Source organism: Bombina bombina, chromosome 7, assembly GCF_027579735.1.
Source record: "Bombina bombina isolate aBomBom1 chromosome 7, aBomBom1.pri, whole genome shotgun sequence".
NCBI classification, from domain to species: Eukaryota; Metazoa; Chordata; class Amphibia; order Anura; family Bombinatoridae; genus Bombina; species Bombina bombina.
Genome location: NC_069505.1, coordinates 140,176,895 through 140,202,272, shown reverse-complemented (window position 1 = coordinate 140,202,272; position 25,378 = coordinate 140,176,895). Strand labels below are relative to the sequence as shown.

General features: G+C 38.6%; 1 protein-coding gene across 1 annotated transcript in view; it reads right to left on the bottom strand.

Annotated features, from left to right (window-relative positions):
- Positions 1–25,378, bottom strand: part of LOC128636275 (neuron navigator 2-like) — a 474,377-nt gene that overhangs the window by 87,339 nt on the left and 361,660 nt on the right. The window contains 6 exon segments of the mRNA XM_053689311.1: positions 1,696–1,856; positions 4,745–4,789; positions 6,296–6,361; positions 12,258–12,725; positions 14,357–15,050; positions 18,760–19,054. Of these exon segments, the coding sequence (XP_053545286.1) occupies positions 1,696–1,856; positions 4,745–4,789; positions 6,296–6,361; positions 12,258–12,725; positions 14,357–15,050; positions 18,760–19,054 (1,729 nt within the window).

Genomic DNA, 25,378 nt, shown 5'->3' with positions numbered 1-25,378 from the left:
CAATTTCTTCTGCTAGAAGAGTTTCAGAGTTATCTGCTCTGCAGTGTTCTCCGCCCTATCTGGTGTTCCATGCAGATAAGGTGGTTTTGCGTACTAAGCCTGGTTTTCTTCCGAAAGTTGTTTCCAACAAAAATATTAACCAGGAGATAGTTGTACCTTCTTTGTGTCCGAATCCAGTTTCAAAGAAGGAACGTTTGTTACACAATTTGGGCGTAGTCCGTGCTCTAAAATTCTATTTAGAGGCTACTAAAGATTTCAGACAAACATCTTCCTTGTTTGTTGTTTATTCTGGTAAAAGGAGAGGTCAAAAAGCGACTTCTACCTCTCTTTCCTTTTGGCTTAAAAGCATTATCCGATTGGCTTATGAGACTGCCGGACGGCAGCCTCCTGAAAGAATCACAGCTCACTTTACTAGGGCTGTGGCTTCCACATGGGCCTTCAAGAACGAGGCTTCTGTTGACCAGATATGTAAGGCAGCGACTTGGTCTTCACTGCACACTTTTGCCAAATTTTACAAATTTGATACTTTTGCTTCTTCGGAGGCTATTTTTGGGAGAAAGGTTTTGCAAGCCGTAGTGCCTTCCATTTAGGTGACCTGATTTGCTCCCTCCCTTCATCCGTGTCCTAAAGCTTTGGTATTGGTTCCCACAAGTAAGGATGACGCCGTGGACCGGACACACCAATGTTGGAGAAAACAGAATTTATGCTTACCTGATAAATTACTTTCTCCAACGGTGTGTCCGGTCCACGGCCCGCCCTGGTTTTTTAATCAGGTCTGATGAATTATTTTCTCTAACTACAGTCGCCACGGTATCATATGGTTTCTCCTATATATATTTCCTCCTGTTCGTCGGTCGAATGACTGGGGTGGGCGGAGCCTAGGAGGGATCATGTGACCAGCTTTGCTGGGACTCTTTGCCATTTCCTGTTGGGGAAGAGAATATCCCACAAGTAAGGATGACGCCGTGGACCGGACACACCGTTGGAGAAAGTAATTTATCAGGTAAGCATAAATTCTGTTTTTCTTTCATCATTCAGATAGCGCATATAATTTAAAAAAAACTTTCCAATTTACTTCTATTGTCAAATTTGCTTCATATCCTTGGTATCCTTTGTTAAAGGAGCAGCAATTCACTGCTAGCTGAAAACACCAGGTGAGCCAATGACAAGAGGCATATATGTGTAGCCACGAATCAACAGCTAGCTACTGGTAGTACTTTGCTGCTCCTGAGACTACCTAGGTATGATACAAAGGATACAGATAGAACAAAGAAAAGTGGATAATAGAAATACACTGCAAACGTTTTTAAAATTGCATGCTCCACCTGAACCATGAACCAAAAATGTTTGGGTTTCATGTCCCATTAACATAATTAAATATACACAATAATGAGAACAATAATCTATTGCAGTATTTTTTTGGCAGCCAAATTACTTTTTGCTATCGGCTTAGTTATTTTAGATATCATCTGAACAAGCAAGAAAAGTAAAGAATGTTACTGCTATCTGACATTTAAAAAATGTGCTTGTGTATTAATGATATAATAATAAAATCATATTAATAGTTCATTTAGATTTGCCAGGGGTTAATGAAAAACATTTACATTTCTATTGAAAAATCAAACGAGACCATGGAGTCCAAATTGAAATCAACTTGACTGAGTTATCTGCTGCTTTATTCATTCAGAGATTTACCTAGTTGTGAGAAGTTGAATCGAGTCCCAGAAGGTGACGTTATACTGGATCCAGATGAGAAGGGGGAGTTACTAGCAGTGTCCTGGAGGCCACCGGCAGAATTTGATCTAAGCCATTCTTTGGAATCTTCTTGGTTGCGCATCTGAGATGACGGAGCACACCTAGGTGAAGTAGGGTAATAACACACACATTAAACAAAACGAATAAAGTCTCCAAAACGTAAGCCCAGAAAAGCTAGAAATGAAGGCTCTGTGATTTATCATTTTCTAAGTATTAACTCTAAAATCTATTAACCACAGCTTAACGTTTCTGAAGCAATGTTTCACGGTAACCAGTTAACAACAAACTATGTATGAGCTGCAAAACTGTCTACTGGTAATAGAAGCAAATGTGTAAACTTACCAACTTTTATATAAAACGAACATGTATCTTTAAGGGATACAAAAGTATCTACAGTCAATAAGTTGCTCGCAGTGTCAGTGTGTTAAAGGGACACTGAACCCAATTTTTTTCTTTCATAATTCAGATAGAGCATGCAATTTTAAGCAATTTTATAATTTTCTCCTATTATCAATTTTTCTTCGTTCTCTTCCTATCTTTATTTGAAAAAGAAAGCATCTAAGCTAAGGAGAAAGCACATTTTTGGTTCAGACCCTGGACAGCACTTGTTTATTGGTGGGTGAATTTATCCACCAATCAGCAAGAACAACCCAGGTTGTTCACCAAAAATGGGCCGGCTTCTAAACTTACATTCTTGCTTTTCAAATAAAGATAAGAAAAGAATGAATAAATTCATAATAGGAGTAAATTAGAAAGTTGCTTAAAATTGCATGCTCTATCTGAATCATGAAAGAAAAAAATTGGGTTGAGTGTCCCTTTAAAAAGCCACCTTCACAGTGTCTTAAAGCAGGAAGCACAGTTGTCTCAGTGCTTTCCACTGACCCCAAAAGCAGGCTGTAAATATGGCTGTATGGGCCTTGATATGACTACAGCCAATACTCATCAGGGTGTGCTTTTTGTGGGTAGTGGAAAGCGCTGGAGGCAATTGTGCCTGCTGAAGGGACAGCATGAAAGCAAAGCACTTATACCAGCAGTTTAATTGCTTAACGCCCATAGGATGTTCCATGCCGTCCTAACAGCACAGGCTTTAACACACGTAGGACGGCATGGAACGTCCTATGTTATTCAGTGTCCTGCAGCCTCCTGTTTTATGGAAAAGGAGGGCGTGACGCATCGTAGGCAGTCCCCCATCATACGATCCCGGCCTTGAAATCACGTGATTCAATCAGCAATCCCTTGATTTTGTTTTTCAAACAAGATTTTCCATTGGAACTTTGCTCCGATGTTAAACACTTGCCCCGGGCATGAAGGGCTTAAGGCCTTTGCGTTTATTGACTTTTATGTCCCCTTAACATAAACAAAGATGAAACTGAAAATTAAACTTTCATGATTTCAATACAAGAAATTTGAGAGAGAAAAAATGTTGTTTCCTACTATTATCAGATTTGCTTTGTTCTCTTGGTATTCATTGTTAAAGAGCATACTTAGGTGAGTTTAAGAGTGTGCACGTGCATGAAGCAGTTTTTAATCAATGTTCGTAACAATGTTTTACAATATTCATTGTTACAATGTTACACATTGCTGCTTACACTGCTGCTCTTTAATAACAGATAATGAGTAAATTGTAACATTTATTTTTTGCTATGTCTTAAATATGAAAGTTTAATCTTAAGATTCATATCCCTTTAAATTGACTTTACTATTACTGAACACAATCCAGAACCACGCTCTACCTTCTGGTACATTTGTTTATTTAAGGCTTTCAATGATACAACCAATCACAGCAATCTAATATACGCTGCCACAGGAAAGAGACAAACACAAACCCCAGTGTCTACTCCTGTTCACTTAAAGGGACATGAAACACAATTTTTTTCTTTCATGATATAGAAAGAGCATGCAATTTTAAACAACTTTATAATTTACTTCAATAATCTAATTTGCTTCATTCTCTTGATACCCTTTGTTTAAAAGCATATCTAGATAGGCCCATAAACTGCTGATTGGTGTCTGCACATAGATGACTCGTGTGATTGGCTCACTCATGTGCATAGCTATTTCTTCAACTAAGGATATCTAAAGAATTAAGGAAATGAAATTATAGAAGTAAATTGGAAAGTTGTTAAAAATTGTATTCTCTAGCTGAATCATGAAGGAAAAAAGTTGGGTTTAATGTTCCTTTAAGGGGACATGAAACCAGTGTTTTGTATTTCCTGATTCAGGTAGAACATACAATTATAAATAACATTCTAATTTAGTTCTATTATCAAATTTGTTTTATTCTCTAGGTATCCTTTGTTGAAGGTGCAGCAATACAATAATGGGAGCTTGCTGAACACATCGGGTTAGCCAATGGCAAGAGTCATAAGTGTAGCCACCAATCTGCAGCTAATTCTCAGCGCTGCATTGCTGCTCCTTAGCCTACCCAAGTATGCTTTTTAACATAGGATTCCAAGAGAACAAAGCTATCTATCTTAATCATAAAAGTTTAATTTTTACTTGACTGTCCCTTTAAAGAAACCTTACCTTGAGAGTCATACCAATCACAAATAATGCAGCTAGCAGTAATTAGTAAATACACACAAAATAAGACGATCGCCTATTGAAGGGGTTATTGCACAAAGCAAATTGCTACAATTCTGAACCAATAAAATACTATGTGTAGTTCTGGTGTATGTTTTGCCCAGATTTGTAATGCGTTTGCCTTGATTCACACATTTTTAAAGGAATAGATAACAAATATCAAATACAGATGTTTAAACTATTTATGACATGAACACGACAGAAAAAAGAAAACGCTCAAGCAATGATCATATTTAAATCTTTCACATGCAACAAAAGAAACCACTCAAGTCACGGCTGTTGGCAAAACATTTTTTCACCAATTCTGACTTGTTTAGACATAAACAACAAACCACAACGAGGACACAAAAAAGCAATGCTCCAAAAACCCACAACATAATGCAAAAGGCTTTGAAGACTCAAATACCTGAATCCTTTCTTAGGTAATGTGTTCCTATCAAGGTGGGGGTCACTGCAGCAAGGTTGAGAAAGGAAATAAGAACTTCAAAAACAGAAGGAGACAGAGGTGCGAATGGCATGAGGAAATGTGATCCACGGTTTAGAGGGGAATGCTGTGTTTGAACAAGAACGTGCAAGCTATAGGAACACGGATAAACGTGCACAGTAAACACTCATGGCTGCCTATTCATCAAGCTACAGCATCTATTTAAGCACATACATAGGTTTGTTCCAAAGTGCATACAAGCCCCATGCTTTTGCGAAATATATAAGCTTTGTGAACAAGATAGCTCCTTTAAAAGGGATATGAAACCCGATTTTGTTATTTAATAATTAAGATAGAGCATGTCATTTTAAGCAACTTTCTAATTTATTCCTATTATCAATTTAACTTTGTTCTCTTGGTAACTTTATTTGAAAAAGCAAAAAGGAACGGGCCCATTTTTGGTTTAGCACCCTGGGTAGCTGGGTAGCACTTGAACTTGATTGGTGGCTACATTTAGACACCAATCAGCAAGCGTTACCCAGGTTCTGAACCAAAACATTTCTGCTTTTTCAAATAAAGATACCAAGAGAAACGAAGAAAAATTTATAATAGGAGTAAATTAGAAAGTTGCTTAAAATTGCGCTATCTGAATCATGAAAGAAAATTTTTTGGTTTCATATCCATTTAATGTTTATGTGGGTCAGAGACTAGCGATACTTCTGCACACTCCTAGCTTTGACTTTAGAGCCCAGACAGCAGCTGATTGGTGCTTTTTCTTAGCCAGTTTATACTACTACAAATCTATTTGACAGCTATAAACCTCCTCTGAACTGCAGATTTCAAATACAATGCTGGGAAGTTTGTCAAGACTCAGCTTTTTATTCTGATTCCTTATTTTTTATACTAATAATGAGACCATACCCATCTAATACATCTAAAATATAGTTAAAAAAAATACTGCCGGAAGCCTTTTTTTTATGTAGTTATGCTGACACCTGGCAGATAAACTGAAAAGTAATTAAAAATATATATATATATATAATCTATGTTTTTGTTGAAGGATCTGATAAAAAGTCTAAGATTTGGTGCTTAAGGGAAATCTTTACTTTTAGGTCATGATTCATACACACAAGACAAAACCTGAAAGACGTTTATCCAAACATGACAAAATGATAACAAACAACAGGCTTGATGACAAATTGACAGATCCCAGTGAAAAAGCAACATGCGAAAGAAAAAAGCCAAATGCCAATAGGAGTGTTTGTCTTATGTCTTATGACTTTAACCCTTGCCTAACAGAGTTAAAATGCACTGCTACGCACCGCAGAGCAGCCCTTTCGGGAAGCCACAGGGTTAAGTGTCTACTTGAAAAGAATAAACAGAGGCAGCGAGACTCGGATTGGCAAGGCTTGTTTCAGAAAATAGAAAACAGGCTCTTTAATGCAATGTTTTCCACAGCACAAGTTTGTGTTGCAGATGCAGCTAGGAAAGTATGACAGGTTTGGTGAACAGCACTGACAAAGACAGCGTTACCTGTCCTGTTTCCTGGGCAAAGTATTTCTGCTGAATTTGGGACTAGCACCAGGAGATGACAGAGGGCTAGATGGTTAAATGGACAAATCAGGCAGAAAACAAAAATATATTAGTATGAACCTAAAATCAAAAAAAGATTAAGGTAATAGAACATTATCTGCATACTATCTTATATTATTGCTACATCACAACATGTATATGTTCTGCTTTCTTTTTTATTTATGTTTAAAATAGATTTATTGTACAACCCACCACATATACAGCTACAGACTAAACTGGAGATTTGATAGTAAAAAGTAATGAAACATTAGGATCCTATTTTCAAAATAATTAGTTTCACATACACAACTAACGATGAAGACCACGGAAAGGGGTTAAAACACTTTGTGCTTTATTGTGTTACCAAAAAAAATTATTATGTTTTGAAACTATGTCTTTGCTTTTAAAGGGACAGTCAATACTACAAGTGTTATTGTTTAAAAAGTTAGATAATGCCTTTACTGCCCATTCCCCAGCTTTGCATAACCAACATTGTTATATTAATATACTTTATAACACTTAAACCTCTAAATGTCTGCCTGTTTCTAAGCCACTACAGACAGACTCTAATCACATGCTTTTTTATTTGCTTTACACAACAGGAGAATGCTAGTTAATGTGGGCCATATAGATAATATTGTGCTTACGCCCATGGAGTTATTTAAAGGACCAGTCAACACATTTGATTTGCATAATCAACAAATGCAAGATAACAAGTCAATGCCATAGCACTTAGTCTGAACTTCAAATGAGTAGTAGATTTTTTTTTTATAACAAATTTCAAAGTTATGTATATTTCCACTCCCCATGTACCATGTGATAGCAATCAGCCAATCACAAATGCATATACGTATAGTCTGTGAATTCTTGCACATGCTCAGTAGGATCTGTTGACTCAAAAATTGTAAATATAAAAGACTGTGCACATTTTTTTTAATGGAAGTAAATTGGAAAGTTGTTTAAAATTACATGCTGTATCTGAATCATGAAATTTTTAATTTAACCTGAGTGTCCCTTTAAGACAGTCAGCACAACAAAGTACTAATTGGCTTTAATGCAAGTCAATAAATAATAAATAAAACGTCATGTATAACAAGGGGCGGTCAGAAGATGCTTAGATACAAGGTGATCACAGAGGTAAATAGTATATTAATATAACAGTGTTGGTTATGCAAAACTGGGGAATGGGTAATAAAGGGATTATCTATCTTTTAAAACAATAAAAATCCTGGTGTAGACTGTCCCTTTAATTTACCTTAAAGTTTATCCAATATAAGACATTTACACATCTACCATCTGCACAGATTAATGAGTAAAAAGGAAAGTCTGTCTGAAAAGCAGTTGTATCTCTAAATCTAATGTGAACATTTTATCCAATAGAGAGTAAAAGTAAAAGTTTAACCCTATGGCTAGCATGACTGGAAGAAATTGACAAGCAATTCATTAGGACCCTCTCTGGCAGCCAAGGGGTTAAAAAAATCTCAAAGTATGTCCTTAAGTAACCTTTATCTATACAGCCTACACATTTGCTAGATATTAGTGTTCATTTAAAGTGATAGTAAATCCTAGAGTTTCTGAAACGCTAGGATTTAGCAGGGCAACAAATAAAAGGGACTTTCAGTCATGAAGTAAAATACTTCATGCTGGAAGTTCTTTTATTTGTCTGCAGCGTTCGCTGCGCGCCTCAGGCCGCCTTAGTCATAACGCCAGTGATTTTAGCCAATAGCCGTGCGGGCCAGCTGGCATTATGCTGGATAGCTAGCACACTATTGGCTAAAATCACCTCAGTGATAGTGTTCTGCCGTGGGCAGCCTGAGGCGCTCAGCGCGGCGAATGCTGCAGACAAAGGAACTTTCAGCATGAAGTATTTTATATATCATGACTGAAAGTCCCCCTTTATTTGTTGCATTGGTAAATCCTAGTGTTTCACAAACGCTAGGATTTGCTATCACTAGGGACATAGAAGGATGTGTAAGCTTTAAATAGGCATTAAAAATGAAATATTCAATTATATGAAACAAAAATAACTATTTATACAATTTAAATATTTTAAAGAAAAGGTTAATGGATAATGAAATGAACAGGAAATTCATGTTTGCGTAACAAATTCTTGAGTATCCATTACTGTATGATAAAAGCAACACCCACAGTTTAAACGGACATTAAACTAAAGTTCTTTCTTTCATGTTTCCGATAGAGGATCCAATTTTAAAAATATTTCCAATTTACTTCTAGTATCAAATTTGCTTTGTTCCCTCATTATTCTTTGTTGAAGAGACATCTAGATAGGTAGTGTGCACATTTCTGGAGCACTACAAGACAGGATATAGTGCTGCCATCTAGTGCTCTTGCTAATGTATAACATTAGCACTACAAGACAGGAAATAGTGCTGCCATCTAGTGCTCTTGCTAATGTATAACATTAGTACTACATGACAGGAAATAGTGCTGCCATCTAGTGCTCTTGCTAATGTATAACATTAGCACTACATGACAGGAAACAGTGCTGCCATCTAGTGCTCTTGCTAACGTATAACATTAGCACTAAAAGACAGGATATAGTGCTGCCATCTAGTGCTCTTGCTAACGTATAACATTAGTACTACAAGACAGGAAATAGTGCTGCCATCTAGTGCTCTTGCTAACGTATAACATTAGCACTAAAAGACAGGAAATAGTGCTGCCATCTAGTGCTTTTGCTAACGTATAACATTAGCACTAAAAGACAGGAAATAGTGCTGCCATCTAGTGCTCTTGCTAACGTATAACATTAGCACTAAAAGACAGGATATAGTGCTGCCATCTAGTGCTCTTGCTAACGTATAACATTAGTACTACAAGACAGGAAATAGTTCTGCCATCTAGTGCTCTTGCTAATGTATAACATTAGCACTACAAGACAGGAAATAGTGCTGCCATCTAGTGCTCTTGCTAATGTATAACATTAGCACTACAAGACAGGAAATAGTGCTGCCATCTAGTGCTCTTGCTAATGTATAACATTAGCACTACATGACAGGAAATAGTGCTGCCATCTAGTGCTCTTGCTAATGTATAACATTAGTACTACATGACAGGAAATAGTGCTGCCATCTAGTGCTCTTGCTAATGTATAACATTAGCACTACAAGACAGGAAATAGTGCTGCCATCTAGTGCTCTTGCTAATGTATAACATTAGCACTACAAGACAGGAAATAGTGCTGCCATCTAGTGCTCTTGCTAATGTATAACATTAGCACTACAAGACAGGAAATAGTGCTGCCATCTAGTGCTCTTGCTAATGTATAACATTAGCACTAAAAGACAGGAAATAGTGCTGCCATCTAGTGCTCTTGCTAACGTATAACATTAGCACTAAAAGACAGGATATAGTGCTGCCATCTAGTGCTCTTGCTAACGTATAACATTAGTACTACAAGACAGGAAATAGTGCTGCCATCTAGTGCTTTTGCTAACGTATAACATTAGCACTACAAGACAGGAAATAGTACTGCCATCTAGTGCTCTTGCTAATGTATAACATTAGTACTACATGACAGGATATAGTGCTGCCATTTAGTGCTTTTGCTAACGTATAACATTAGCACTACAAGACAGGAAATAGTGCTGCCATCTAGTGCCCTTGCTAATGTATAACATTAGCACTACATGACAGGAAACAGTGCTGCCATCTAGTGCTCTTTACTAATGTATAACATTAGCACTACAAGACAGGAAATAGTGCTGCCATCTAGTGCTTTTGCTAATGTATAACATTAGTACTACATGACAGGAAATAGTGCTGCCATTTAGTGCATTTGCTAACGTATAACATTAGCACTACAAGACAGGAAATAGTGCTGCCATCTAGTGCCCTTGCTAATGTATAACATTAGTACTACAAGACAGGAAATAGTGCTGCCATCTAGTGCTTTTGCTAACGTATAACATTAGTACTACAAGACAGGAAATAGTGCTGCCATCTAGTGCTTTTGCTAACGTATAACATTGTCGCAACTGCTGCCATATAGTTCTGCCAGCACGTGAACACTCCTGAGCTTACCTTTCTGCATTTCAACAAAGCATAACAAGAAAATGTAATAAAGAAGTAAATTGTAAATTTGTTTAAAATTCTATGCTCTATCAGAATCATGAAGGAGAAATTTGGGGCTTTATCTCCCTTTAATTTATAGACGGGGTTATGCCCCCATAAACATGAAAACAGGTTATTATTTCTCAGCGCAGGAGCAACATTAGAAACAAATCATCATGGAACAAAGAAAACAATTTTACTTTAACATCCCTTAAATAATCTGCATCCACTTAAAATATATTTTTTTTATTAGCTTAAAATATTTATATTGCATACTTTACATTTAATATCTAAATATATCTTTCCTAGTCATTCCTATTTATTGTTTATTGTAAGACAGCTCTGTCCCCTGCAGCCAATCAAAGCTGCACTCACCATATTGTGTCTGATCTGCAATGAATCTGATTGGTTGCAGGGAGCTCCAATAATGGCCATGATGAGGAGGCTTAATTTATAGTAAGTTTACATATTTGTTTGGCAAAAAATATTTTTTTTTGTATTGTTTCAAAGCCAGCAATAGATATTTGCAATAAAAATGATATATTGAAATTAACTTATCACTTGTGTCTGTATAGGCATGAAAATGTGATTGCAATAATATAATGAATGACATCAGTATGTTTTTGTTTATGTTGTACAAAGAATGAGCAAACAAAACATCAAATAAACAGAGATAAATGATTCAGTCCCTTTTTTGTTATAAATTTGTAATAAATGAGCAAGACCTGCAAAACATGGACCATTATGAAAAGCTGAAGATATTACTAATGTTTTTCAAAGTATTTTATAAATTGTGACAGTGATAAATATCATACAGTATTAAAGCTCAAGCTTAAAGAAACTTGAAACCCAAAATATTTTATGTCATGATTCAGATAGAGCATGCAATTTTAAACAACTTTCCAATTTACTTATTTTATCTCATTTGTTTCATTCTCTTGGTATCCTTTGTTGAAAATCATACCTAGGTATGCTCAGGAGCTGCTGATTGGTGGCTGCACATGTATGCCTCATGCTATTGGCTCACCCATGTGAATGAATTGATGTTTCTTCAACAAAGGATACAAAGAGAATTAAGCAAATTCAATAATAGAAGTAAATACGTTGTTTAAAATTGTATTCTCTACCTGAATCATGAAAGAAAAAATGTGGGGTTTCATGTCCCTTTAAACATATACACCAAAAAAGTGTCATCATCAGCTTCAAAATAATTTCTCAGGAGCTACGAAATACCCGTGAAACTACTTGAGTTTTATATTAGCCAAATTCGGTAGATTATTTAAAACATTTTGCATTTTAAAGACTAGAAATAAAAACTATGCCGAAAAATATATTTCTCCAATAACTTTAAATGACAGCTAAGAATGTTGGGTAATGGCATACAAATACTTATATAGACGGCCAGAATCCTTAGTTCCTCTTCTGCAACTAGCGAGCATGACTGATATGCACATAAATTCATGTATCAATTTTGTACATATATTTAAATATTGCTTGGCAAAGCATGTTAAAAAGATAATAAATACAAATATTTCCCCCAATGTATGAACCATCTTTAATACCCAAAATGACGACTGTAAGCCATCATCAGTTGAAGCCATAGGCACAAAAGTGGAACTACAGAAGAGTTGGGTTGAATTTTCAGGTTGCATTCCAACTTGAACTCCAAAAGGTGTTGATTAGAAAAAGTTGTAATAATTTAGATGAATAGAGAGCATCACTGGCATAAATCATAGATGTTTGTGCATCCACAAAAGGGTTTACATTACAGAACCTACAACAACCACCATCTAAACAGATAAATAAACCATCATATTTTTATACAGCAAAATAACTGAAAATGACTCACCTTTCTGACATTGCAGTCTTAACACTGTTGGTTCTTATGAAGGGAATCGAGGCATCTTCCCTTGAGGAGGTAGTCATAGCACCAGGAGAATTATTACTCATCCCTCCCCCACTGCTGAGTGAGATATCGATAGATTCACAACTAGTGTGCAGGCTGCTGACTGACTGAAAGCCATAACCGTCCTTACTAACAGCTGAGGAGTTGCTTGGGTTTGTTCCCCACGTTAAACTGTTGGAAGGTGCTGAGTGGGCAGATCCTGGACTGGAAGCCAGAGGAGAATGGTTTAGGTCAAGACTTTTCCCATACAGAGGACTACTGCCTCCACTACTCAACATGCCACTCCCTGAGGGGGAGTCAAGATTAGTCTGTGCGTTCATTGTGGCATGAGGGTTAGAGATCACCATAGAGTTCTTCATATTATCAGCTGTTGTGATTGGAACTTGCTTGTTCTGCTTTCCACCAAAAAGTCTGTAGATAAGGAAACACAATAGTAAAGGCATGATTTCCCCCCCATTTATATATATATATATATAATCAAATGAACCCTAATCAAACATTGTAAAAATAATTACGGAAAAAAATAAAATAAAAGGTGCTTACAGGAAATGTATGTTTATTGTCATCTATAAATTCATCTTAATAGGAAACCCCAAAATTTCTCCGAGTTGGCAAGTGTTCCAGGGTAGGTTTATTACTTCTAGCAAATTGGCCTTGATATTTTAAGATGCAACTGAGGCATTTCACAACTCACCCATACAGATAATGTTTCTTGGCATCATCTATAAACTCTAGATCATAATTTTGGTTAGCAAACTGCATGTTTTGTTACTACTGAATGTGTGTTCACTTCGGTCATATTATAAAAGCTTGTAAATCCTGAAGCTAAACGGACTTCAAGATAGGACCTGTATCCCTCCTATACCCTGGAGTTTTATGTGATAAGACCAGATATTCAAAGTCCCCTCGCCACCTCTGTAATGTTGGATTATTTCCGTTGAAAATAACCTAAGTCACACTGTTCTTTTTTTTTTTATTAAAGGGATACGAACCCCACATTTTTTCTTTCATGATTCAGATAGAGCATGCAATTTTAAGCAACTTTCTAATTTACTCCTATTATTAATTTTTCTTTGTTCTCATGTTATCTTGATTTGAAAAAGCAGTAATAAAAAGTTAGGAGCCAGCCCATTTTTAGTTCAGCACCTTGGTAGAGCTTGCTGATTGGTTTGCTACATTTAGCCACAAATCAGCAAGTTCTACCCAGGTACTGAACAAAAAATGGTCCGGCTCTAAAGCTTACAGTACTGCTTTTTCAAATCAAGATAGCAAGAGAACAAAGAAAAATTGATAATAGGAGTAAATTAGAAAGGTGCTTAAAATATCATGCTCTATCTGAATCATGAAAGAAAAAAAAATTGGGTTTAGTATCCCTTTAATTTCTCTTATAATTACGTATTTATTCAAGGTCATGCATTGCTGCAATATAATTATCTTGTCTTTTTGGTAAGACTAAAATGATTTATTAAGAGATAAGTGATCATGAGTTTCTAGTTATTTACCCCGCATCTCTCATGAGGCACATATACACATATGCATTTGTTTCTTTTGTGAGCAAAAGCATAAGCACAGGCTTTAATTTGAAGGTTTGACTTAATATTTAATAATTACTATTTAAAACCACCAAAAACAGTGTCTAAAACTATATTATATAAGCAGGGACAGTGTACTGTACTGTAAAATTGTTTTCCCAACTTCAGGGTATTAAGGGACCATTAAATATAGCTGAATTGCATGCTCAACAAATGCATAATAAAAAGACAATGCAATTGTCAGTTTAATTAGTCTGAATGTCAAATGAGTAGTAGATTTTTTTTCCCTGACAAATTTCAAAAAGTTACTTCCTTTTCCCCTGCTCCTTGCAAATAAAGCTAAAGGAGCGGTTTGTCAATTTTTTTTTTTTTTAAAAAGCCCTGTAATAAATTTTGAAACATTCTCTTTTAAATAGAAAAAGAGTATAGTGTCCCTTTAAACCGAGTCAGTGATGTTATTCTGAAAAAAGTTTTGTTTCAGGCAGGAAACTTAGTATTTTCCCATCTTACCTGCGCAGTGTTGGCGAGGATACATCTGGATATTTGTTCGCTTGTTGGCGGGTACCATTAGAAGCACCTTGTGCTGCTGGGTTCAATTTAACGGAATTACAAGAGGTGACACTCTCATTGTCAGATGAAATTCCTTTCTCCTTGTCAGTTTGGTTGCACAGTCCGGTTATGGAGTTGCCAGCTAGTCCCTTGTTGGGCTCTCTTAGTTTGGGGATCGGCAGCCCGGCTGATTTGCTACTAATGTTAGAGTCAATGCTGCTGGTACTTGACCTATTTCCAGTTCCACTACGTGATTTGCTTGGCCTGGGCAAGCTGCGGTACTGAAGATTAGTCCTGGCACTAAGTTGAAGGTAGCCATCATCATGATTCTGGGGCCCATCAATGCTGGCCTTGCGGTTAGTGGACCTTCCTATCAATGCAGAAGACTTTGGCATTTTCCCCAGGGTTGCTGAACCGCTGGTGATCATGGCACCACTTGCAGTAATTATAGGGACACCAACTACTGTCCCACCCTGCTTCTTGAATCCAAATGTATTTGTGTTTGCAGTGATTGTCCTAGAGGTATTTGTAGGGGGCTTCTTGGATTCGTCCCCACTGCTCCGTCCCGCATCAGATGGAGAACGTTTAACATGCATGGCTTTTGGGGAAATTCTTCCTTTTTCAGAAACCTTTGCATCATCAGTCTTCCCTGTAACTGCAAAAAGAATCATAAGTGAGAGACATTTGTAGTTGTAAATAAATTATTATTCTCACAAGGCACAATCATTTTCACTTTTAAAGGGACATTATACACTAGATTTTTCTTTGTATAAATGTTTTGTAGATGATCCATTTATATAGCCCATACAGTTTTTTTCATTTTTTTTTTAAATTTATAGTTTTGCTTATTTTTAAATAACATTGGCCTGATTTTCAGACTCCTAACCAAGCCCCAAAGTTTTAGGAGAATACCGACGTATACCTACTCCAGCCTGCTCCTGTTTGTGTAAAGGGTCTTTTAATATGCAAAGGAAGGGGGAGGGTCTGGTATTTCCCACTTGCAATGGGTGTTCCAGAAACCTTTTAAACAGAGCTAAGTTTCCAATTTACTTCTCTTATAAAATTAGCTTTGATCTCATGGTATTCTTTGTTGGAGAGATACCTAGGTAGGTCTCTGGAGCACTACATGGCAGGAACTAGTGCTCCCATCTAGTTCTCTTACAAATGGATAATATTTTTGCAAAACTGCTGCCATATTGTGCTTCAGACACATGCATGCTCCTGAGTTTACACCCTGCTTTTCAACAAAATAAATCAAAGAACAAAGACAATTTGATTATAGAAATAAATAAGAAAATTGTTTAAAATTGCATGCTCTATCTGAATCATGAAAGAAATATGTGGGATGTCATGTCCCTTTAAAAATCTACTGCACCTAATTTGATAATGATTCAGATGTATCACAAACTATACTGATACAGGACCAGATTATGAGTGGAGCGCACACCTTTGCTCGCGAGCAATCAGGGGTTTATCGCAGATATTTGCGCTCGTCTGGCTTATTGCTCGATTTACGCTAGAATGATTACCGCAACTTCAGAGCTCTGGTTAACTAAAAAGTTGCACAAAACACTTCAAAAATACATTACAAATTACAGTCAGATATATGTAGAAATATTTATTGATGAATAAGTAGAACATATTCTGTTATGTGAAGAACACTGGAAAGTGAAATATTTACATTATCATGTTGGGTTAGCACACATGAGAATAACACAGACGCAATATTCTAACTTTGTCTCTTTTCGCTCGTCGGATCAGCGCAAAAACAATTTACTTTTAACTCATAATACCCGACGAGAGCAAAATGCTTACTTCTAGCGCAGTTAACGCTCGAGCAGGAGCGTTAATGCTCCACTTGTTATCTGGCCCATAATTGTTTAAAAAAATAAAATAAAAAATAAAATTGTTTAAAAAAAGTATTTGGAAAAACAAAACCACCAAACTTTACACAATACCATATTAAAGAGAAAGCAAATACTTTGGCCCCAATTTATCAAAGGTCTTGCGGGCCTGATCCGACACTGCGGATCAGGTCCGCAAGACCTCGCTAAATGCGGAGAGCAATACGCTCTCCGCATTTAACATTGCACCAGCAGCTCACAAGAGCTGCTGGTGCAACGCCGCCTCCTGCAGGGGGTGTCAATCAACCCGATCGTATTTGATCGGGTTGATTTCCGGCGATTCCTGTCCGCCTGCTCAGAGCAGGCGGACAGGGTTATGGAGCAGCGGTCTTTAGACCGCTGCTTCATAAGTTGTGTTTCTGACGAGTCTGAAGACTCGCCAGAAACACGGCCCTTCAAGCTCTGTACGGAGCTTGATAAATGGGCCTGTTTGCCTCTATTTCCTGTAATTTAACTTTAAAACAGTTTTTTTTTTTTTTTTACAATAAAGACTTCATAAGCCTAACTATCCCTAACTAGCTTTAGCAGAAATGATAAGGAAACTGCAAAGAAAATGGAAGTTTTGCTACAAAAATGACAGTGGCTAGCTGTGTCTATATTGAGTACTCCTAATATGGCAAATGGTTGGGAAGGCTGGCTACTATAAAACAATTGAAGCAAAGTGTTAATTTATTCAAACATCTTCACACTTACCTTATAAGTCCCACAGGTTTCAGTATCAGTTGTATGCTAACGACACCAAAATCTACCTTTCTGCACCAGACCTATCACCTTCTTTGCTAACACGTGCCATTAAACGGTCTTTTAAACATTTCATCATGGATGTCCTCTCACTACCTCAAGCTAAATTTCTCCAAAACAGAACTCCTTATTTCCCCCCCTTCGTCCAAGACCCCCTACTCCATAACTATCTATAACTATAAATAATAACAACATCATAACCCTAACAATGCCTTGGGGTCACTCTTGACTAAGAACTTTAATTCACTCCCCACATCCAGTCATTGGCCAATTCCTGTGGTTCCCACCTTAAAAACATCTCCAAAATTCCCCACTTCCTCACACAAGACAAAACTAAGGATTTAATCCACCGTCTCATCAATTTCAGCCTTGACTATTGAAACTCCATCCTCTCTGATCTCCCTAGCTGTCATCTATCTGCCAGGCTAATCTTGCTTAAACGTCTCTTCTCATCTGCTTCTCCTCTCAGCTAATCCCTTCACTTGCTTCCTCTATCCTCCAGAATAAAACGGCATCCTGATCCTAACACTCAAGGCCCTCAGAAACACTGCTACCTCTGATATCTCTGCCCTCGTTTACAGATACTCTCCAACCTGTCCCTTTTGTTCTCCCCATGACCACCATCTATCCTCCTATCTTGTTAATTCCTCATATTCCAATCTACAGGACTTCTCCAGATTGGCCCCAATCTTGTGGAACTCTCTGCCTTGCTCCACAAGACTCTTCCCTAATTTTTAAAGTTTCAAGAATTTGTTTAATACTTTACTGTTCAGGGATGCATACAATCTTGTTACCCCAGTTCCTCTCCTTTTGTCAGCCCCTTGCACACCCTAGCTTGTAAAGCTTACAAGCCCAACCGTACTGTAAATCACCACTTTAAAATGTGATTTACAAGAGTTGGCAACTCTTGGCAGGGCCCACTACCCACTCTAATGGTTCATAATCTGCCTCTAAAATGCTATCTTCTGTATATCATACCTAGTTTTACCATTTCTGAATGGCTAAAATCAGCAGAAGCGGAGCCAGCAGACACATAAGAGCAAGAGGAGATGCTTTTCTGTGATAGTAAGTTGCCCTTCCCCTTTAGTTAGTCTGCACCAGAGGATATGCGCTTGCAAAGCCTGTACAAATAGGGTAGCAGGTTTTCCAGTACAGGCACACTGTGACAGTTATCTTGAAACCTCTGCCACCATTTTTGGAAAGGTAAATCCAAACACTTTCCTTTAACTGTGAGCCTTGTCTAGCAGGGAATGCACCCAGAGGGACCAGGCATCATGCAGGTGGAGAACAGGCCCCACCAGGACCCCCTGTAGAAAAAAACAATACTGATTTCAGAGCCAGATGGGCCCTCTAGAGGTGCGGGCCTGGTCTTCAATGCGACCTCTGAGTCCCCAATAGTTAAGCCCCTGATTATAACTCCAGCACAAGTCTTAGATGACCTATATAATATATCCACAGGCACAAGAGCTGTTTTTCCTCCAGTTCAGAATTAACAAACTATTCAGAGTAATTTCAATAACTTCATAGAAAGCTATCTGCCCAATACGTCATGTGCTCTCACAAACGTATTTAAAGTTTAATTTTAAAATAAATTCACATTCTTCTCATACTTTAAATAGTAACAACTTTCACAGTCTACAGTTATTTACTAACAGTCAGTACCAGGAACTGCTTTAAAAGCCTGTATGGCCTCCAGGAAAGGATGACTTTTGTCCTTACCTGTTCCGGGTGTTTTTATAGCACTTGTAACAGTTGCTGAGGACTTTGTTCTTGGCGTGGTTATCCCAACCTGAGCGGTCATCCCACGTCTCCATGAACCAGTCTGTGAGATGACTGTGTTCTTCCTCCCAGATGTGCTCTTATCAGATTCATCTGACATGTCAGAAGGATTTTTCCTCCATTTATTCCCAGGCTCCATCTTTACACCACTGTCTGATCCGCCATCTGACCTCTTTACTTCATCATCTGGCCACAGACAATTACGATCTCCTTGTAAATGCTTCTCAGCATCAGTCTAAAAGCAGACATTGCAAAATGTAAAGAAAAATAGAAAGTCCAAGACATTTAAAGGGTCAGTAAAAACATAATTTATGCTTACCTGATAAATTCCTTTCTTCTGTAGTGTGATCAGTCCACGGGTCATCATTACTTCTGGGATATTAACTGCTCCCCTACAGGAAGTGCAAGAGGATTCACCCAGCAGAGCTGCTATATAGCTCCTCCCCTCTACGTCACCTCCAGTCATTCGACCAAGGACTAACGAGAAAGGAGAAGCCAAGGGTGTAGTGGTGACTGGAGTATAATTTAAAAAATATTTACCTGCCTTAAAAAAACAGGGCGGGCCGTGGACTGATCACACTACAGAAGAAAGGAATTTATCAGGTAAGCATAAATTATGTTTTCTTCTGTTAAGTGTGATCAGTCCACGGGTCATCATTACTTCTGGGATACCAATACCAAAGCAAAAGTACACGGATGACGGGAGGGATAGGCAGGCTCTTTATACAGAAGGAACCACTGCCTGAAGAACCTTTCTCCCAAAAATAGCCTCCGAAGAAGCAAAAGTGTCAAATTTGTAAAATTTGGAAAAAGTATGAAGCGAAGACCAAGTTGCAGCCTTGCAAATCTGTTCAACAGAGGCCTCATTCTTAAAGGCCCAAGTGGAAGCCACAGCTCTAGTGGAATGAGCTGTAATTCTTTCAGGAGGCTGCTGTCCAGCAGTCTCATAAGCTAAACGAATTATGCTACGAAGCCAAAAAGAGAGAGAGGTAGCAGAAGCTTTTTGACCTCTCCTCTGACCAGAGTAAACGACAAACAGGGAAGACGTTTGTCGAAAATCTTTAGTTGCCTGTAAATAAAATTTAAGGGCACGAACTACATCCAGATTGTGCAAAAGACGTTCCTTCCTCGAAGAAGGATTTGGGCACAAGGATGGAACAACAATCTCCTGATTGATATTCCTGTTAGTGACTACCTTAGGTAAGAACCCAGGTTTAGTACGCAGAACTACCTTATCCGAGTGAAAAATCAAATAAGGAGAATCACAATGTAAGGCTGATAACTCAGAGACTCTTCGAGCCGAGGAAATAGCCATTAAAAATAGAACTTTCCAAGATAACAACTTTATATCAATGGAATGAAGGGGTTCAAACGGAACGCCCTGTAAAACGTTAAGAACAAGGTTTAAACTCCATGGTGGAGCCACAGCTTTAAACACAGGTTTAATCCTGGCCAAAGCCTGACAAAAGGCCTGAACGTCTGGAACTTCTGACAGACGCTTGTGTAACAGAATGGACAGAACTGAGATCTGTCCCTTTAAGGAACTAGCGGATAACCCCTTTTCTAAACCTTCTTGTAGAAAAGACAATATCCTAGGAATCCTAACCTTACTCCAAGAGTAACCTTTGGATTCGCACCAATATAGGTATTTACGCCATATTTTATGGTAAATCTTTCTGGTAACAGGCTTCCTAGCCTGTATTAAGGTATCAATAACTGACTCAGAAAAACCACGCTTTGATAAGATCAAGCGTTCAATTTCCAAGCAGTCAGCTTCAGAGAAGTTAGATTTTGATGTTTGAAAGGACCCTGAATCAGAAGGTCCTGTTTCAGAGGTAAGGACCAAGGTGGACAGAATGACATGTCCACCAGATCTGCATACCAAGTCCTGCGTGGCCATGCAGGCGCTATTAGAATCACTGATGCTTTCTCCTGTTTGATTCTGGCAATCAATCGAGGAAGCATCGGGAAAGGTGGAAACACATAAGCCATCCTGAAGGTCCATGGTGCTGTCAAGACATATATCAGGACCGCTCCCGGATCCCTGGATCTGGACCCGTAGCGCGGAAGCTTGGCGTTCTGTCGAGACGCCAGGAGATCTATCTCTGGTTTGCCCCAACGTCGAAGTATTTGGGCAAAGACCTCTGGATGAAGTTCCCACTCCCCCGGATGAAAAGTCTGACGACTTAAGAAATCCGCCTCCCAGTTCTCCACTCCCGGGATGTGGATTGCAGACAGGTGGCAAGAGTGAGACTCTGCCCAGCGAATTATCTCTCCTCCTGATTCCATAGTCCCTGAGCCTTCAGAGAATTCCAGACAGCGCCCCAACCTAGTAGGCTGGCGTCTGTTGTTACAATTGACCAGTCTGGCCTGCTGAATGGCATTCCCCTGGACAGATGTGGCCGATAAAGCCACCATAGAAGGGAATTTCTTGTCTCTTGATTCAGATTTAGAGTGGGGGACAAATCTGAGTAATCCCCATTCCACTGACTTAGCATGCACAGTTGCAGTGGTCTGAGATGTAGGCGTGCAAAAGGAACTATGTCCATTGCTGCTACCATTAGTCCGATTACCTCCATGCATTGAGCTACTGACGGGTGTTGAATGGAATGAAGGACACGGCATGCATTTTGAAGTTTTGTTAACCTGTCCTCTGTCAGGTAAATCTTCATTTCTACAGAATCTATCAGAGTCCCCAGGAAGGGAACTCTTGTGAGTGGAAAGAGAGAACTTTTCTCTTCGTTCACTTTCCATCCATGCGACCTTAGAAATGCCAGTACTATCTCTGTATGAGATTTGGCAGTTTGAAAGCTTGAAGCTTGTATCAGTATGTCGTCTAAGTACGGAGCTACTGAAATTCCTCGCGGTCTAAGTACCGCCAGAAGAGTGCCCAGAACCTTTGTGAAGATTCTTGGAGCCGTAGCCAGTCCGAATGGAAGAGCTACAAACTGGTAATGCCTGTCTGAAAAGGCAAACCTTAGATACCGGTAATGACTTCTGTGAATCGGTATGTGAAGGTAAGCATCCTTTAAATCCACTGTGGTCATGTACTGACCCTCTTGGATCATGGGCAAAATTGTTCGAATAGTTTCCATCTTGAACGATGGAACTCTTAGGAATTTGTTTAGGATCTTTAAATCCAAAATTGGCCTGAAGGTTCCCTCTTTCTTGGGAACTACAAACAGATTTGAGTAAAACCCTTGTCCTTGTTCCGACCGCGGAACTGGATGGATCACTCCCATTAATAAAAGATCTTGTACGCAGCGTAGAAACGCTTCCTTCTTTGTTAGGTTTGTTGACAACCTTGACAGATGAAATCTCCCTCTTGGGGGAGAGGATTTGAAGTCCAGAAGGTATCCCTGAGATATGATCTCTAACGCCCAGGGATCCTGAACATCTCTTGCCCAAGCCTGGGCGAAGAGGGAAAGTCTGCCCCCCACTAGATCCGGTCCCGGATCGGGGGCCCTCAATTCATGCTGTCTTAGGGGCAGCAGCAGGTTTTCTGGCCTGTTTGCCCCTGTTCCAGGACTGGTTAGGTTTCCAGCCTTGTCTGTAGCGAGCAACAGCTCCTTCCTGTTTTGGTGCAGAGGAAGTTGATGCTGCTCCTGCTTTGAAATTACGAAAGGAACGAAAATTGGACTGTCTAGCCTTGGCTTTGGCCTTGTCCTGAGGCAGGGCATGACCTTTACCTCCTGTAATGTCAGCAATAATCTCTTTCAAGCCGGGCCCGAATAAGGTCTGCCCTTTGAAAGGAATATTAAGCAATTTAGATTTAGACGTAACATCAGCTGACCAGGATTTCAGCCACAGAGCTCTGCGTGCCTGAATGGCGAATCCTGAATTTTTAGCCGCAAGTTTAGTTAAATGTACTACGGCATCTGAAATAAATGAATTAGCTAACTTAAGGAATTTAAGTTTGTGTGTGATGTCATCTAGTGTGGATGATTGAAGTGTCTCTTCCAGAGACTCAAACCAAAATGCTGCTGCAGCCGTGACAGGCGCAATACATGCAAGAGGTTGCAATATAAACCCTTGTTGAACAAACATTTTCTTAAGGTAACCCTCTAATTTTTTATCCATTGGATCTGAAAAAGCACAGCTATCCTCCACTGGGATAGTGGTACGCTTAGCTAAAGTAGAAACTGCTCCCTCCACCTTAGGGACCATTTGCCATAAGTCCCGTGTGGCGGCGTCTATTGGAAACATCTTTCTGAATATAGGAGGGGGTGAGAAAGGCACACCGGGTCTATCCCACTCCTTAGTAACAATGTCAGTAAGTCTCTTAGGTATAGGAAAAACGTCAGTACTCGTCGGTACCGCAAAATATTTATCCAACCTACACATTTTCTCTGGGATTGCAACTGTGTTACAATCATTCAGAGCCGCTAATACCTCCCCTAGTAACACACGGAGGTTCTCAAGCTTAAATTTAAAATTTGAAATGTCTGAGTCCAGTTTATTTGGATCAGAACCGTCACCCACAGAATGAAGCTCTCCGTCTTCACGTTCTGCAAACTGTGACGCAGTATCAGACATGGCCCTTGCATTATCAGCGCACTCTGTTCTCACCCCAGAGTGATCACGTTTACCTCTTAGTTCTGGTAGTTTAGCCAAAACTTCAGTCATAACAGTAGCCATATCTTGTAATGTGATTTGTAATGGCCGCCCAGATGTACTCGGCGCTACAATATCACGCACCTCCTGAGCGGGAGATGCAGGTACTGACACGTGAGGCGAGTTAGTCGGCATAACTCTCCCCTCGTTGTTTGGTGAAATATGTTCAATTTGTACAGATTGACTGTTTTTTAAAGTAGCATCAATACATTTAGTACATAAATTTCTATTGGGCTCCACTTTGGCATTAACACATATAGCACAGAGATATTCCTCTGAATCAGACATGTTTAACACACTAGCAAATAAACAGCAACTTGGAAATACTTTTCAAAGTAATTTACAAATAATATGAAAACGAACTGTGCCTTTAAGAAGCACAGAAAAAAATTATAACAGTTAAAATAATTAAGTTATAGCATCAATCTTTGTCAGAATATACAGTTTTAGCAAAAGATTGTTCCCCTCAGCAATGATAACTAACCCAGGCAGCAGAAAAAAATACACAAATAAACGTTTTTTTTTTTTTTTATCACAGTCAATACAATCAGCACAGCTCTGCTGTAATGATTACTTCCCTCAAAAAAGGCTTTGGAGATCCCTGAACTCTGTAGAGATGAACCGGATCATGCAGGAAGAAAATGAACCTCTGACTGAGTTTTTTTTGATGCATAGTAAAAGCGCCAAAAATGGCCCCTCCCCCACACACATAACAGTGAGAGGGATCAGTGAACTGCTCTAATTTAAATCAAAACTATTGCCAAGTGGAAAAATAGTGCCCAAAACATTTTTTCACCCAGTACCTCAGAGAAAAAAACGTTTTTACATGCCAGCAAAAAAACGTTTTACCTCAATAATTAATTGTCATTTAAAACCTATTGCAAGTCCCTGCAAATTAGGTTAAGTCTATGTATACAGTCTAAAAACCAGAGAAGTACCATTCCCCAGAAAACTGAAGTGTAAAATATACATACATGACAGCCTGATATCAGCTACATCTACTGCATTCAAGGCTGAGTTTACATTATAAGGGTATGGCAGGATTTTCTCATCAATTCCATGTCAGAAAATAATAAACTGCTACATACCTCTTTGCAGATTAATCTGCCTGCTGTCCCCTGATCTGAAGTTTACCTCTCCTCAGATGGCCGAGAAACAGCAATATGATCTTAACTACTCCGGCTAAAATCATAGAAAAAACTCAGGTAGATTCTTCTTCAAATTCTACCAGAGAAGGAATAACACACTCCGGTGCTATTATAAAATAACAAACTTTTGATTGAAGATATAAAAACTAAATATATCACCATAGTCCTCTCACACATCCTATCTAGTCGTTGGGTGCAAGAGAATGACTGGAGGTGACGTAGAGGGGAGGAGCTATATAGCAGCTCTGCTGGGTGAATCCTCTTGCACTTCCTGTAGGGGAGCAGTTAATATCCCAGAAGTAATGATGACCCGTGGACTGATCACACTTAACAGAAGAAATCAAAATTAAGCTTTCACAATTCAGATAGAGCATGCCATTTTAATCAACTTTCTTATTTAGTAGTGTCATCTCTAGGTATCTATAGTTGAAAAAGTATATGTGCATATCCTACACCAGTGGGAGCTAGCTGGTGATTGGTGCCTGCACACATTTGTCTCATGTGATTGGCTGACTAGATGTGTTCAGCTAGCTCTTGGTAGTGCATTGCTGCTCTTTCAGAAAATGCTATCAAGGGAATGAAGCAGATTTGATAATATGAGTAAATTGCAAAGTTTAAAAATTGAATGTTCTATTTAAATCCTAAAAAACAAAAAAATTGGGTTTCATGTCCCTTTAAATAAAAAAAAAATTAAAAAAAAAGGAATGGATGAATCATTCTACTTGGATACAAAGTAAAATGAAGGTTGGGACATTTTCTTCCCCTTTAATTACAGTTCTTGTATATGGGATTCATTA